The sequence below is a fragment of the Ascaphus truei genome, chromosome 4, assembly GCF_040206685.1.
Source record: "Ascaphus truei isolate aAscTru1 chromosome 4, aAscTru1.hap1, whole genome shotgun sequence".
NCBI classification, from domain to species: Eukaryota; Metazoa; Chordata; class Amphibia; order Anura; family Ascaphidae; genus Ascaphus; species Ascaphus truei.
This window is the reverse complement of record NC_134486.1, coordinates 107,858,840-107,876,017: the sequence shown is the minus strand read 5'-3', so window position 1 is coordinate 107,876,017 and position 17,178 is coordinate 107,858,840. Positions and strand designations below refer to the sequence as shown.

The 17,178-nt window shown below is 40.3% G+C and overlaps 2 protein-coding genes across 8 annotated transcripts in view; both read right to left on the bottom strand.

The window, feature by feature from the left end:
- The window catches only part of NPHP1 (nephrocystin 1), a 58,816-nt gene extending 46,837 nt beyond the window's left edge, over positions 1-11,979 (bottom strand). For 5 of the 7 annotated variants that reach the window (XR_012800962.1, XM_075596366.1, XM_075596364.1 and 2 more), the window contains exons 1-6: positions 9,915-10,099; positions 4,911-4,984; positions 4,653-4,713; positions 2,920-3,047; positions 1,753-1,978; positions 886-987 (exon numbers count right to left, since the gene is read on the bottom strand). Coding sequence is in view for 6 of the 7 variants with exons in the window: in XM_075596366.1 (XP_075452481.1) it covers positions 886-987; positions 1,753-1,978; positions 2,920-3,047; positions 4,653-4,713; positions 4,911-4,984; positions 9,915-10,019 (696 nt within the window). In the remaining variant the exon portion in view is untranslated. The other 2 variants (XM_075596367.1, XM_075596365.1) reach the window with 2 other exon arrangements.
- Positions 11,980-16,175: 4,196 nt separating this feature from the next.
- Positions 16,176-17,178, bottom strand: part of MTLN (mitoregulin) — a 2,664-nt gene continuing 1,661 nt past the window's right edge. Inside the window, exon 2 of the mRNA XM_075596363.1 lies at positions 16,176-16,257. The gene's annotated coding sequence lies outside the window, so the exon portion shown is untranslated. The remainder of the gene's footprint in view (positions 16,258-17,178) is intronic.

Here is a 17,178-nt window from a genome sequence, read left to right as displayed (position 1 = left end):
ATCTAATGACTTGCAGTAGAACATTTTTCATTTCTGTAAGAAGCATACTGCATGATTAATGTGCCACCATTTTAGCTTTAGCTTTGGATACATCAATCACTCACTCACACCATGGTGTGTGTTTTTTTTTTGAGGGGGGGGGTTTAATATCTTTAAATAACATTGAAAAAAGTAGAAGGTAAAAATGTCCACATGCAAATGCATTCAACACTTCCTATTGTGCGTGTCTCATCTCTGCTCATCTAATAACCTCAGAACAGCTGCTTTCCCAGCTGTACATTTATTCTCACACAAAGGAGTTTTTTCCTGCTCCACTTGAATTTGCAAAGTACGGAGAGACAGAAATTAGAAAATAAAGTTAGACATTCTATTATTAAAAGGAAAACAGAGGCATTGGAAGATATACATGTGATACAGGTTGAGTATCTCTGACCACTGGTGTTTCCTAACCATCAGACCAGTGGTCTCCAAGTTTGTCAACTGGACATCTGGTGATGGAACAGCTCAATTTACGTGTGTGTGTGTGTGTGTGTGTGTGTGTGTGTGTGTGTGTGTGTGTGTGTGTGTGTGTGTGTGTGTGTGTGTGTGTGTGTGTGTGTGTGTGTGTGTGTGTGTGTGTGTGTGTGTGTGTGTTTTCGTTGGTTCTAACACAGTTAGTCATTTGTACCCTTTCGTTCTGTTAAGAAAAAAGAGCCTTAAAAACTCTGAACTACTGCATCAGCCAGGAGTTATCCAGTTAGCAACTCTACTAGTGTGTGCCAGTCCCGGAAATAACCTCTTACTCGGCAGCATGGGGTGCTGGGAGTTGTACTAGTTATTGTTCATTCCAATTACTGTTAGTTCACCCGGGGATGATACACATTTGAAATAAGTGCATAAACTCACCTCTAGGTATGTTTTTGGAACAAGACCCTTATTTCCGTTGGAATCCTGAGCCATCCACCAGCCATCGGGTTTTTTATCCACAATCTGCAACACTTGGCCTTTCTAGACATATACAAAATCAAAAAATAAACTACTAATAAATCAAAAAAACTGTTGTAATTCAGTACTGTAATGTTTAACAGTAAACCTAACAATTACATTGTTTTACCGTTTTCCACAACATAGTTGCATAACATGTATTTATTTGGACGGAGTAACCAGGAAACGCACGCAGAGAAAGATTTTCAAACATGCCTTGGGTTACACTTAAAATGCTACTCATGATAATTTATTCTATTATTTTTTCACTTTCTTTGCCCCAAGGAGGTCTGTCTTTTCTTTTTTTTTTTTAAATCAGCAAAATGTGGAGTTTGGGCTAATTTTAGTTACACACAGGCCTACTAGAAATGTGTTCCAGCCCTGAATGGGAAACCTACTTTTATAAGAAACAATACACTGGGGCACATAGTGGTATCCCCGTAATAAAATATGTCAAATAAGTCAATAAAACCAGATTTCATCTTTTGGGACAACACACAGACAAAGAATGTTAAATGACAATAGATATTAAAAAAAAAAAAAAGAATGAGTAGTAACATTTAAAAAAAACAAAAAAACAATTCCCTGTATTATTGAACTCCGTGTCCTTATATCACTAGATCACTAGTGGGAGACTTGGGTCTCATCTCAGTGTAAGTGATGAAATATGACTGGTCTTAGAGCATCCCTAAAATGCCGTTTAAAAGAACACGGGAACCAAACAAAGTCTGAATGAGCTATAAACAGGGTTACGCAATTGCAATAAATAAAAAAAAGGAAATCATTTACATGAAATGTCAAATCCTCTTTCTGCTGAGCATGGAAATCTCCTAGGGTGATAAACTCTCTGATGGTTGAATCTAAAGCATTCTCATCTTCATCTTCCTCCTCCTCTACTTCTTCTTCTTCTTCTTCGTTATCTTCCTCCTCTTCCTCCTCGTCACCCCCTTCTTCACTTTCTTCTTCAGTATCACTGGCTTCCTCTATGTGGCGACCAGCAGAAGTCCTGTCTCTACTCACAAGAAATAAACAATGGTATTTTTTTTATTTATTTGTTATTTATTTAAAAGGAAAATGATGTTGACAGGAAACTTTTGTTCCACTCTTAAAGTAGCAGTACGTATATGTATCAGTTCCCCAAAAAAGCAAACAATGTATCATAAGAATTGGTGTCCAGACTTTTTATGTCTTTGTATTCGGTGAAATATGAAGATGTTTAACTCTTTTCAGGTTTGACGAATTTCATGCAAATCAGCTACTTATGTTTGTCCGTTTGACTAATGATGCCATCATAGTAACTTTACACATAAATAACAAAACAAACAATGTACCTGTTACTTTGAGACTAACAAACAGACGATATATAAAGAATGTAAAAACCTTACAAATAATTTGTTAAAGTTGGAAAACAAATGAACACTACTTACATTTGTTTGATTTTTTACTAAAAGGTGTCAGTTATCTACATTTAGCTACTAAGGCGGCAATCCAAGCCGGCGATTTTTTTTGCTAATTTTTCCCCTATAGGATTAAAGCAGGGGGTCTCTGCAGCTGAACACCGTTCATTTCAGCTGCAGGGACCCCCCTGCTTCCAGAGATACATACCTCCATAGTAGGTGTCGGTAGCCAGTCTCCTCGGCTACCACGGATCCCGTAATGGCCGCTTTGCAAAGCTTCCGCACCCAGCGGGCCAATAGGAAGGCGTGACATCATTGGTGTGGCTTCTTATTGGTTCGCGTGACACAGAAGCTTTGAAAAGCAGCGAGATACCGGCAGCCCCTTTGGAGGTATCTCTGAAAGAAGGGGGTCCCCGGAGCTGAAATTAATGAAGTTCAGTTCCAGAGACCCTCTGCCTCAATCTTATGGTTAAAAAAAAATAGCCAAAAGAAAAAAAATCGATGGCTTGGATTGCACCTTTAAATATGCCAATTTAGTAAGTCACGTTACCCAACTTACTTGAGGGCTGCATCTCCCTGTGCCAGAGTGTCTGTGAGCTTCTGCAACTGGTGGGACAGTGTTACCAAGCGACTTTCTTCATCCTGTTTCCTCTGCTCGTAATTCCCTACGGGGGCAGGTTCATCAGTCTGACAAAGGGAGATAAAGAGAAACAGACAATGCAGGAGGGGAGGTCCTGTGGCTTAAGAAACTGAGCTGCACAGAACCTGCTACATGTATTTTATGTTAAACATTACATCATGAAGTATTTTTGTTTGTATGAAGACTAACCAAATTCTACCACCAAACTCTATACAAAAGTGCAAAAACTTCCCAAACTTTTCCTATAGCATAACTGGAATATGTAATGGGAGGGGGACACTCGTTATATTTGTTTTTACATGTCCTTCTCTAATAAGGACTACGAGAGTCTCACAAATATACATTCTTTGCTCGGTGTCACTGAATAGTAAATCAGCACAATGCTGCGTTTCAAATATATAATTTAAGATATTTAGTAATCTTCATTTCTTTCTTAAAGCATACCTACTTTAGTTGTAATTTTTGGGATTTGTATGGAAAAAAAAAGGTAAATGGAAATTAATTGACATCTACATTTTTTTTTAGCTATATATAAATAAATGTAGCTAAAAAAGCCCTTCCCCACTCTCCGTTAGTATCCAGTGCAATTCCTAATAATTTCAGACATCGCTGCGTGGAGGTCCTTGTAGATCACTAAAAAAGTGCCAGAGCTCACTTCCCCTACAAAACTATGTATACAAAAAGAGACAAAAAGGCCCCAATGTTACATCCATCTTGACAAATCATTTAGTACAAGACCATGTATTTTATCTATATTCTTTCTTCCTAAATATGCGTCACTTAGTTCAATACTTTGGCCAAAATATTTACTGAGGATGTAGCATTGGTGTGTGTGTGTGTGTATGTGTGTGTGTGTGTGTGTGTAATATATATATATATATATATATATATATATATATATATATATATATATATATATATATATATATATATATATATATTATACACACACAAACACAATGTAGTGGGGTTGGGTTGAGATTACTGTATTAAGACTTTGTCGAAGTGTAAATAGACCCATCCCACTTAATCAGTGGGTCCTGGAACACACATATGAATGAATAGCTTTTTAAGCTACCCAGGGAGGGTGGATATGTGGATATGCGGATATGCATTTGTTGCTGCTACAAGCCATAGGAAATATACATTGTTTTTTATCCCACTATAATTATCAGGGCACTTCTAGTTTTTAACCACCATAGCACATATAGTGCTTCTTAAATTTTAACCCTTTGGGCCCCGCATGCATGTCACACACCCCATGCTATTAGCTGCAGTGTTGTTTCCTCTTCTCTATGTAGTGGAAGAAATACACAATACAGTATAATATTGGAATTTTATTACCTACTGAATTGAGGTTACCGTGACGCGGTTGTAAGCTTAAAGTATTTTGTCAAAGCATTGAACTAAATGGCCCATATTTATGACGAACGAATATAGATAAAATACATTGTAATGTACTAAACAATTTGTCAAGATGGGTGTAGCATTGGGGACTTTTTCCTCTCTTGTAGGAACTATGGTCATCTATACATTTTTTTCTGAATTATTTTCCCTATTCTGGTAGTAAAAGAGGAAGGGGGGGGGGGAAGTCTAAAATGACAATTTCTGCATTTTCATATTCGTTAGGGCAATCTCCATACATCACTTACTTTTTTTAACTTGTGAAGAGCTTCCCTGTTTTCATCAACCAAGTTCTTTAATTGGATACACCTACACGGCAAAGAGACAGTGATATGAATATATTGGTTCTATATACCATGGAAGAAACCTCTCAGATCTAAAAAAAAAACTGGGACAGCTGCTTGAACAACTTTGTCATGTGTGACTGGCCCGTGGCAGTGAATGAGTTAATTTCACACAGATAAAATTGCAATGAAGGAAGACAGATGTTAGTGAAATTACATTACCTCTGGTAAAATTCATTCTTGGCTGCAGGCTCCAGAACATCTTTGTCTAATGTCTCACGAAGTAAATCATCAAACTAAAAAAATAGAATAATCACAGCACATGTAACCAAAGATATAGTTACAATGTGATCTTTTTTTCTACCACTTCCTTAGCCATTCATTGTATGATTTGTGCTTGTAAGAGATACAGTAGAATATAGTGCAATGTACAGATAAATACTAAAAGTCCCATCAATAAATAAGCAAACTTCAGAGTTAAAATCGCCCTGCCTTTATTTTGGTCAAAAATGATTACTTACAATATTGATACGTACATTAAAGCAGCAATCGCAGCACAATTTTACATTTATTTATTTACATAACTAAACCACGGGGCCTTTGGTGCTAGACCAAGCTATTTTCAGTTCTGGGGATCCCCCAAATACTTTCTGTTATCTGTACCAATGCTCCTAGTGTAAAAAAACAACATGGTTACTGTTATTGTCCAATAGGAAACCACTACTGATCATGTTCAAGCTTCCTAATGGCCTGCAGATAAATCACCAGATTTGGCGGCCAGCAAGGAACTTTAAACCCAATACCTTCACTGGTACAGCAAATATATTGGGAACACATTCTTCCATGCTTTATGCTGCATTAACGGGCGTAATAACACCTGATACAATGGTATGTATACATACAAAATTGTCCAATAGGAAGCCACAGCCGATAATGTTACGGCTTTATTTTGGCCTACGGATACCGCCTGGCGACCACCTACTTTAAAACAAGTACACAGCTTGGGAACGCATTTATTTGTGCATTATTAACGGGCGTAATAACACCTGCTACATTTGTATGTGTATACAGTATACAAAATTATAAATACTATACACATACACACACACACACACACTATTCTTTATTTTTGTGTTTATATATTTATGAAAATCCCAACGAATTAAGAAAAAATGAAGATCCCTAACTTGAGGTTCTCAGTCTCAAAATCAAATGCATAAACCATTTCCCTCCAACAGAAGTCCACCCTCAGTGTATTGTACATGCTAAGTATTTCACACTCACGGTGCATTATTTCTCACAGAGAGGATACAGTACGTTTCATGATGAAGGTTGCTTCATCAATGTCCTCGCTGACCTTTTTAGTATGAAAGCTGTTTTTAAATGCGTTTCTAATCTTGTTGCGCTTATCCAACCTGTTCATTTACTCACACGCAAGATGTACTAATGTTGCTGAAAAAGATTTGATGATGAATGGGATGAGACTAATCGAGTTTTAAGGATTTCCAAAAGCATTTTTTCCAGGGCTGGTGTGCAGCTTTCAGAAAGGGTTGTGTGTTTTCAATACACCCTACACTCCCAGTATCATATAAACAACCATGAGTCACTAGGCCGTAACTTCCTCCGAAACGTCACACCCTGAACAATACTTGAAATAGTTTGTAGACTGAACTACATTTTGTATCTGTGTTATTTTTAGGCTACGTGCTCAACTAATCTGCATACAGGTTTTCGTATCCATGGTTTACAATAACAAAAAAGTATTTATATAGGTCCTGGGAATGTAAAATAAAATGGCATGGGAATCTAAATAACATTGACTCCATTTGATGATAAAAATGAATGTGATTGTTCAAAAAAAGGTTGCACATCTTTTTAGATGGGAAAGGTATACAGGGATTTACCAAATAAGTATACATGGGAAGGATGTTGATCCAGGGATTAATCCGATTGCCAATTCTTGGAGTCAGGAAGGAATTAATTTTTCCCCTTAATGGGGTTTTTTGTGCGCCTTCCTCTAGATCAATAAGTAAGTATACATATAGGATAAAGTATATGTTGTCTAAATTTTGCATAGGTTGAACTTGATGGACCCATGTCTTTTTTCAACCTCATCTACTATGTAACTATGTAACTATGATTGCATTCCAGCCAGCGAGGCTAACTCTAGGTCTGAGCCGAAAAACACTGGATGACTAAAGCAATTCTCCCGGTCACGTATTAAAAAAGTTAAACAATGCAATATAGACGCACCATTTGTTGAATGACTACATACATACATACATAATGTAAGAATATCAGCTACACTTTACTGCATTGCTTACTTTCTTCTCCCTGTCTGGCTGGTCTTACTTACATGATTACTGTTAAAACACCTTACTATTACCGGTATTTATTGTGGGGTAAATATAAATACAATTTTTTTCTTTGCTTATGGTTCTGCCACCTTTCTTCCTACAAAAACACAACTACTTCAATGTAATTTATCTTGACTTTCGATTTTCTCCTCTTCGCTGTATTAGGCCTCGGCCATGTTCCCTGCTTGCTGGCGGAAGCGCGCTAACTCGCGCTCCCGCTCAGCACTGAGCCCCTGCAGCCGCAATTAGAGCGGCTTTAGTAGGGGCTCACCTACGCTTCTGCAAGCGTGCGGAAGCGCAGGTCTTAGGGGAATTTAAAATTCCCCCGCTTGCCGGCGCGACAGGCCGGTCACGTGAGCGGTTCGCCCAATAAGGGCGAACCAGCTCCGTGACGTCACTGGCCCGCCCCCGGCCAGTGACGTGCCCGCCCCCGGCCCGCCCCCTGACGGCGCGTGCGGTAAGCAACCGCAAGGCCAGGGAAAGCACCCGCTTTCCCTGAGCCTCTGCGCGTATCAGCACGCCAGCAGGGAGCCTGGCCGAGGCCTCAGCCAAGGTTCCTGCTGGCGTGCGGAGGCGCGCTGACGCTCAGGGAAAGTGGGTGCTTTCCCTGGCCTTAGACAGCGCGCCGTCCGGGTTGTGTCGGGAGCGTGTCGGCGGGCCAGTGACGTCACGGAGTTGGTTCGCCCTCATTGATTTTAAAATGTACCTAAGACCTACGCTTCCGGAAGCGTAGGCGAGCCCCTACTAAAGCCGCTCTCATTGCGGCTGTAGGGGCTCACAGGTAAGTACAAGCGCGCCTCAGCACAGCTCAGCGAGTAAGCGCTGACCATGCCCGAGGCCTTAGGAAGACACGTATTTGTTTTGTTTATAGCTGATCTGCGTAGTCCTCAAATCTAACAAGTGCTTTGAATCTACAGATAATTGTGATCTCATTTTAAGAGGTTACTTGAATGTCTTCTCAAATAAGGTGAGGCCACCAATGAAGTGGTTTCCAGTCCTTTGATGTAAGTTAGTCAACAAGAAGGTCAAGCATAATCATCACATAAACCTGACAAATTTGAGGACAAAGGGGATTTAAGACGGAACTAATAGGATTTAAGTTCAACATTATCCATGCACAATGTTCACGTTACTGATAATACAGTACTATTTTGCGGAGCATCAATGTATTGCTATTCTTTAGCCACCTTAAAATATTACTTGCCTACCTAATAACCAACAGTAAAGTATAGCTACAGCCTACAGGACATTTCAAAACAGATACTATGAACCTTGCAAAGTCTATGCATTCAAAACTTTTTACTCATAAATAGCAAAATGGATTTTTTTAAATCCTTTATTTATTCATTTATAATGAATTAGTGTGTTGCGTAAAATCAACACCCACCACGTGACATGCCGCCCGAACACTAAATTACTAAATATGTGGTATCTATCAATTACAAGTTAACACAGTAATGTCTTTGGTATGTGATCAGCTATATTTATTGCGCAATTAGCATAATATCAGACAAGACACACAGGATTTACACAATCAAAAAGCTCATTGGTTTATGTAACCAACACAAAAGCTAGTGTGGCTTTGGGAATAGGTTTCTTTGAATCAAATTTGCATTGTACGTTAAATACTAGAATGTCTGATTAGCTTTTAAAATATGTTGTTTCAATTTTGCAGATCAATACTGAAATTCGTTATTGCACAAGGCTTAGCTTGATAATTAGGCATTTATTTAAATGAACTTGCAAACATACAACAAGCAGCAAATCCTTAATATCAAAGGTATTATCATGTATTGTTGCAATATGGATGTCCTCTGCTACACTATACCGCAGGTTAAACCGCATGCAAAATTAACCGTCATGTTTGATTTTATACAAATTTAAAAAAAATGGAAATGCATATAAAATACTAACAAAGAAACATTATAGGTGACGCTAAAGTCTGTGTTCAAGTCTCTGAACCACGACTGTTCCTTTTTTCCATTTATCTCATGACACCAAACTGCAGTATTACCGACCTTACTCCAGGTCATCTTAAAACATTGATCCAGTTCTTGTTCTTTTATTTTTAAACCATTTTACTCAAGTCTCATGGTGACATGGAGCCAGGTTATAATAAGGGCCATATTCAGTATGTGGTGCTATTCCACAAGACACCTTCCAGCGTCAGACGATACCTTATGGCTCATTCACTCCGGGCCGCCAACTTTTACAGATGTTAGACCCGACTTTTGCTTGGGTCAACTTCCTCTCTAGGCCAGCAAATCCTCCCCGAGCCGCTGGACATGGGACACTTGTCCCAGCTTTCCCCCCCCCCGTCAGCAGCGCTGCATGGGGAAGCCATGACCCCCACCCTTTATCCCGGCTCTCCCCCTCCCTGTTGTTGGCCCGGATAAGGGAGCTGCCTCCCCCAGCCTTTTTTTTTTTTTTTTTTAAACATGGACTGGGACTGGTAAGTAGCAGCTAAACGCCAGGCAGAGATTTGGTCGCGGCAAAATGGTAGCGACCTAATGTCCTAGACCGAAAGTGGAGACACTGTACCTGTACAATTCTATGAACCCTGAGTAATATGTAACAGTCATGTTTTCACTGGTGTGGTTTCTGCATGCTTCATATCATTTATTCTCATGTTTTTAATATGTGTTTTTGTATATATATATGTGCGTTTTATTTTTAACCGTGTCTGGTTTTGTTTCACATACAGTAGACTCTCTTGATATGATTGGTTAGATTCTATCAACTGCAATCAGTTCACTTGTCTGATTGCTAACAGAAGGGTTCTGCTTTAGAATGTGCAATAGGAATGAGTCACCACCTATTTAAGGGAGTTTGTGTGATTTGGGTCTTTTACTCTTTGATAAAGTCCCACCTCGGGACGAAACGCGTCAGAGTGTCTTTCTGTGATGTGCAGCATGTAATTCATTAAAGCTGATTTTATCCTTATGGCTGAGCTCCAAGTTGCTGTGACCGCCATCACCCTATTTTTGTTCCTGTTTACAATCGGCTGGAGCACCCAGGCTTCTCGCTACTACTTCTTCCAGTTTGTATTTTGGCGCCACCCACCGTCTCTTCAGGTCGTCGGTCACCCTCAGTATGTTTTGTAATGGACCTCTCGCCTTTTTGACGGACATCGTCTTGTATGTTGCAAAACTGGAACCACGTCACGAGAAAGAGGGAAGAAGCACCGCCCAGGAGAGTAAGTAGAACTGACAGAAAACCGCACGGAATTGATTGGGGGTAGAGAAGAAAGGATACCACCGTATATACCTAGGGGAAAAGAGGAGAGAACAGAGGGAGGACACAGGAGAGAGAAATGTAAGTGAAAAGAGAGAAGAGAAACAAGTACTGTCAAATCTCACTCATTTGTCTTGAGACTCACTGATAAATTAATCTGAACACTAGTAATAGCAATGGTATGACATGTTTCAATAGTCTCAATTTTTGACGTCACAAAATGCCTTTTGTTTATTGGTTTGTTTATCTCTAGATCTTAACAGCTGTGTGATAGAAGGGAAGAGACAGGGAGATGAGTGAGAAGGGAGGGATGGAAAGAATGAGGACGATGCAGAGGAGAGAGACGCAGTGCTTGAACCAGAAAAGAAAAAAGGAAGAGTGGGGAAGAGAAGCGAGAGGGCAAAATGAAACAGAAGAGAATTGAAAAAATTAGACAGAGAAAATGTGGGGTGGGTGGGGAAGGAACAGGGTGTCAAAGGAACAGTAACTGTATGCGGGTCTGTGCAGCTGATGTGGGAGGACAGTATGGGGTTAGAGGAGGTGCAGGGTGTAAGGCTCAAGGAAGGATCAAAGTTGCACAGTACGAGAACATGCAAAGTGACGGTATGAATAAAGTGTTGGGTGACAATATGAGGTATAAGGAGGTGCAGAGTAATAACATGAGGAGGTGCAGGGTGACAGTATGAGGAATATGAGTGTGCACGGTGACAGTATAAGGAGGTGCATGGTGACAGTATGATGAGTAAGGCGTACACAGTGACTATATGAGGTGCAGTGACAGTATGAGTACGGAAGTACACGGTGACAGTATGAGGAATAAGGCGTACACAGTGACTATATGAGGTGCAGAGTGACAGTATGAGTACGGGAGTGCACGGTGACAGTATGAGGAGTAAGGCGTACACAGTTACTATATGAGGTGCAGAGTGACAGTATGAGTACGGGAGTGCACGGTGACAGTATGAGGAGGTGCAGGGTGACAGTATGAGTAGTAAGGCGGTGCACGGTGACTATATGAGGTGCAGAGTGACAGTATGAGTACGGGAGTGCACGGTGACAGTATGAGGAGTAAGGCGTACACAGTGACTATATGAGGTGCAGAGTGACAGTATGAGTACGGGAGTGCACAGTGACAGTATGAGGAGTAAGGCGTACACAGTGACTATATGAGGTGCAGAGTGACAGTATGAGTACGGGAGTGCACAGTGACAGTATGAGGAGGTGCAGGGTGACAGTATGAGTAGTAAGGCGGTGCACGGTGACTATATGAGGTGCAGAGTGACAGTATGAGTAAAGGGAGCGCACGGGGACAGTATGAGGAGGTGCAGGGTGACAGTATGAGTAGTAAGGCGGTGCACAGTGACTATATGAGGTGCAGAGTGACAGTATGAGTAAAGGGAGCGCACGGGTACAGTATGAGGAATATGAGGGTGCAGGGTGACAGTATGAGTTGTAAAGACGTCCAGAAGGTCAGTACGAGGTACGGGAAGGTGCATGGTCTCAGTGTGAGAATGATAAGGTGACAGTACAAGGTTAAAGGAGGTGCAGCGCCACAATATGAAGATCGCTCTCCCGGTTTGTGCGCCCCTTCTCTGCACAGATACCTGCAGCACACAAGCAAATGGTCGCTAGGATCCAAACGCTTCGACCGTCCCTACTTCGCGTCATCAACACGCGCCTTTGCCTTTCAGTGCGTTGCCATGGAAACGTGAGCGTACAGTGGACATATTGGGAGTGGCAGGGAAATCTATCAACACAACTCTTAAACCTGCGTGCCATTCTGTGTCAGACCACATGGCGGACAAGAGAGCTGAATAGGCTTTTCCATTACATAGCGGCACTGGGATAGTGTAATAGAGAGAAAGGGATGGAAGGAGGGGAAGTGCGATACTGCCAGCCACTTATGACCCTTTAAAAGGGGCCGCTCCTCCTAAAACCTGGTGACTTGGAATTAATAGCCGAGATATGTTTAAGGGTCGGATGTGGTGGGTTGGTTTAAAAAAAAAAAATCTGATTCCTATAAGTATTTTTAACAAATGCTTCAGTTTGTAAACACCAAAAAGCAAGAACAGACACAGACACACACTTTAAAAGGTGTTTACTGTATCTCAGTCAAGGTGCACTATGGAAAGTGGTCCTGCAGACTTTCTGATGCCCTGGTATAGTTGCTCGGCACACTGGGTGTTTGTGGGATTCTTGACCATGAGGCTTTTAAGGGTGAGAGTTTTCCGTTTTGCATTTCTTTTAAATGTTGAACATAGAAAAAACCGTGTTAAAGCTCCAGGAGGTCTGTAATGATGCCCTACGGACAGTAATAAAATGATGATGGGTGTTGACACCGGAAAATAGGGATTAAGGGGCTGCGGTTTTCTGTATTGCAGATTGATGGGGGTGACAAGGAGAGAACACAGTGGGGACAGCCAATTGTGATATGCAATCACTACGTCCCCCATCCCTGGCTATGCCCGGCGTGGAGTACCCTCTACTCACGATTATATGCCGCCTTGGTCACCCTTTCTTGCAGCAGCTGCCCTGACGCTGCCGAAAGTGTCTCCTCCAGGCACCCGGTGGTGAAGCAGATTCTCATACACAGCAATAGAACAAGGTAAGAATCAATAATCCAGCCGCTCCATAATGCAAAAATAGGCACTCACCAGCAAAAAAGAGGTTAAAAAAAGTATACTTTAATGAACTACATAAAAAACAAAAAAACAGACAGTACTAACTACTCTCCCACGCGTTTCATGCCCACTATGGCGCTTTCTTAAGGAGTAACAAGGTGGGGGAGGTCCTGGGTATTTATGACTCTCCCCGTCATACAAGACAGCTGATATAAATGATTAATTAAATTTGTCTTGCAGAAAGAACAGAAAACAAAGAAAGAAAAAGGAAAGAAGAAAAGAGAAACAGAACAACCCACAATAAACACAGATAATCTGCAGGAGATAACCCACACAAAAGCAGCAAAAATTACTAAAACTGATGAAATAAACTTATGTTTTGCATAGATGGTGTCCTTATTGAGTAATAGAGTAAATAACACAATGAGAGACTAAGCTTGCAAATAAAAGTAAGCTAAACATACCAAGTTCCTCATATGACATAATAGTGACTACAGATACATCATTTTTAGATCTATTGCATTATTTACATCGGTTTCTGATGAATGATGTATCTGTAGTCACACTATTATGTCATATGAGGAACTTGGTATGTTTAGCTTACTTTTATTTGCAAGCTTAGTCTCTCATTGTGTTATTTGCTCTATTACTCAATAAGGACACCATCTATGCAAAACATAAGTTTATTTCATCAGTTTTAGTAATTTTTGCTGCTTTTGTGTGGGTTATCTCCTGCAGATTATCTGTGTTTATTGTGGGTTGTTCTGTTTCTCTTTTCTTCTTTCCTTTTTCTTTCTTTGTTTTCTGTTCTTTCTGCAAGACAAATTTAATTAATCATTTATATCAGCTGTCTTGTATGACGGGGAGAGTCATAAATACCCAGGACCTCCCCCACCTTGTTACTCCTTGAGAAAGCGCCATAGTGGGCGTGAAACGCGTGGGATAGTTAGTACTGTCTGTTTTTTTGTTTTTTATGTAGTTCATTAAAGTATACTTTTTTTAACCTCTTTTTTGCTGGTGAGTGCCTATTTTTGTATTATGGAGCGGCTGGATTATTGATTCTTACCTTGTTCTATTACTTTTAAATGTTGAGCCAGTTTCTTCAGCTTTATTTGTGTGTGGTGCATTGTGCTATGTTTCATATTGACAGAAAGAGCAGTGATTCCCAATAGGAGAGTTTGTGAGGTGCCCCAGGCAGTATTAGCGGGGTTTCTTAAGCCTGTGCTTACTGCACACTTAGTAAGGCCCAAAACTGCACCTTAATGTGGCTGGCACAGCAAGGCATTGTGTGGTGTGACTTTGGAAACTTCAGCAGTGATTGACAGCTACACCACCTGTCTGCGCACATAGAGGTGCAGTTTTGGGCCTTAAGCATACAGTATGTTCCCCCCACTTGCTAAAGACACTATACCATCTGAAATCGGTCAAACCGTTTTGTTATTAATAGTCTGATGAGTAGGCAATAAAATGTATTAATTAGGTGCTTGCGGAATAAATATCTTATAGCAGAAGGTGCACAATGTAGAAAAGGTTTAAACCCAGTGATATAGATGGTACCATGTTAGCCAGTACACAGAAACAAATAATGTAGAAGTGATACCCTTTATTGGCCTATATACATTTCCTTCTTTGCATCTTTGCATCTTGTTGTACCAAAATAATTTATACCTGCATATCCAGTCTTCCTAGAATGTGAGCCATGCATAATAATTGTGTCTGTAGAAGAGAACTTTGTAATCTTACAAGCTAGCGTTCTTTGTAACCACTAGTTAGCCATTACAGAGTATCACTGGTACCCTACTTTGTTCTAGTTTATAGTAACATTTTATTTAGTGTTACAGTATTTTGATTTAGGTATGTCAATATGTTAAAATGCTACTTTGGAGGAGGTTCGATTTCCTTAATCATCAACATACACCAATTTTTAAAAAAAGGACCAGAGCGAGGAGAACAGCAGTAAATTGTTGCATGGATGGTAAAATGTTGCGGCAGAAAAACTTTCTAAAGAGGACTACAAACCTGCGTGCTTCAAGACAAATTTAGCTATTAGCAGATGTTACTGGCATAACATTAATATTTGTGTATTTTCAGGATGGTCTACCCTCAAGGAATTCATGGCCATGAGAGATACCCAGGAACTGAATCATACACTTCCTTGTACTGCTTCCACTTGTTTTGTTAATCATTATTCTGTACAGTGCTGCAGTGTTTCAGATGCCCTGGTTTGCCAAATAAGTACTGGCAGCTTCCTACAGTATATCTCAATGTTTGTTACAGTAATTCAACAACCCAAACCTATCAAAAGCTCATCTAGTTTCTAAAATGCAAACAACAACAACAACAACATATAGAGAACATAGGTTGCTACAGTCTCCTCCCACCTAAAAGGCACATCTTCCTTCTTCAGTTTTTGAAAACGAGTGGATAAAGAGAATCAGTGTCACAGCCCAAGCCCATAGCCCGGTTGAAAGTGTGTTGTACATGCCAGTTTCATTTATAATTTATGTTAAAATCACTTCATAGAGGGTTCTTTTGCCAGGGCAAACCGGCATGATTGTATGCATCTTTAAGAGATGAAAAGCTGTCCTGTGTTGTCTGGAAAGCCGTTTCTTCGCCGATTCCCATTTTTTAGAAGCATTTGTATTGCTTATTTAAAATGGGAATGACATTATTTGTAATGTTGTGCATTATCTTTAACATTCGAAGAGATATGCACTAAAATAGAGGGGAATCATACAGAATACAAAATGAAGAAAAAGTTAAAAGAAAAATAATTAGCCAAGTATCTTGTAGAGAGAAAAAACAAAGGAGCATCAGACTCCTGCTTTAACACACACACACACACACACACACACATACACACACACACACACACACACACACCTTCTAAACTGGGTTATATACACAGGACAGAAACTGTATGCAAACTTAACATGTGCTATTCAAGGAAATAGGGTATCAACATCGTTGGTTCCTTTAAAAGATTTCACCAAGACAGAGTGAGAAAGCATTGGGAAGTGTAACATTTGATGGTATTTCCTCCCCCCCCCCCCCCCCCAAAGAACACGAGTCTGTATATTGCCCGAGGGTAATGCAGCCATCCTTCCCTCTTCAATGACTCCTTTCTTTCACATGTACACACCTACAAATACTTACATTCTCAGTTATGTAGTATTACCACTGGCAGAATAAGCAAGGACATTTCCTTAAAGATGGTGACCTTTATTATAGTTATCTTTAAATATCTTTCTTTACAAAATAGAGAGAAAAAAAAGTGTTAAAAATAATTGTATTTATTCTTTGCAAATAAAAACGCAGCCCATCGGTTTCATGCCAGTCCTCGGTTTCCCATTTAGCCTGCCAAGAAAAAGAAAAATTGTAAGTTTTGTGTTGCAAATCCTATTTTTAGCATTCCACAATAACGATGAAAGCAAATGTCATTTTGTGACAACACTACAACAAAGACGCAAGGGCAACTCTCTTACATACTTTCCATTTACATACGTAGCACTTAACGTTGCATCCTTACTAAACTAATATTTTATTTTGAGTGTCAGCGCAAAGTAATTCTCACTGTGGTCGTGTTGCTTTTATTTCTGATACTTCCTAGACCAGTGATTCCCAACCAGGGTTCTGTGGAACCCTGGGGCTCCTTGAATCTGTCTCAGGGGTTCCTCCTATGGACCACAGACCCCCCCCCCCCCTGGGGGTGGGGTTTTTGGGTATGTATTTTGTAGGGTGGATTGAGTGAGAGTGGGGTAATTGACGCGAGGTAGGGGCAAGTGAGAGAAGAGAGGGGGGCAGGAGGGAGTGAGTGAGGAAAAGAGGGAGTAAGAGTGAGACGCAAGGGATAAATACATGCGAAGCAGTAGGGGGGAGAGTTAGTGAGACGGATGGGAGAGAAATACATGGGTAGAGGGTGGGAAATAGAGTTGACTCATGAAGTGTGAAATGTTGTGACTGACCCCTGTCGAACCTAATATGTGTCAGCCAAATAGGGGTTCCTTGAGATTTTTCAAAATACTTCAAAGGTTCCTCCAAACAAAAAAGGTTGGAAATCACTGTCCTAGACTAATTTAAAATAATGACACATTTCTAAGTAAACCACTGTGTAGAGGGGCTCCCTGCTCATATGAAGATAAGTTATTTCCATGCAATGGGACCGCTACGTGTCTCTTGTTAATGCAACATGCTCACAAAACAGGCATATTGTATTAGAAAAATATTGACAGAATAAAAAAGTATACAAATAGTGTTTGATAAAAAGTTTACAGTGCG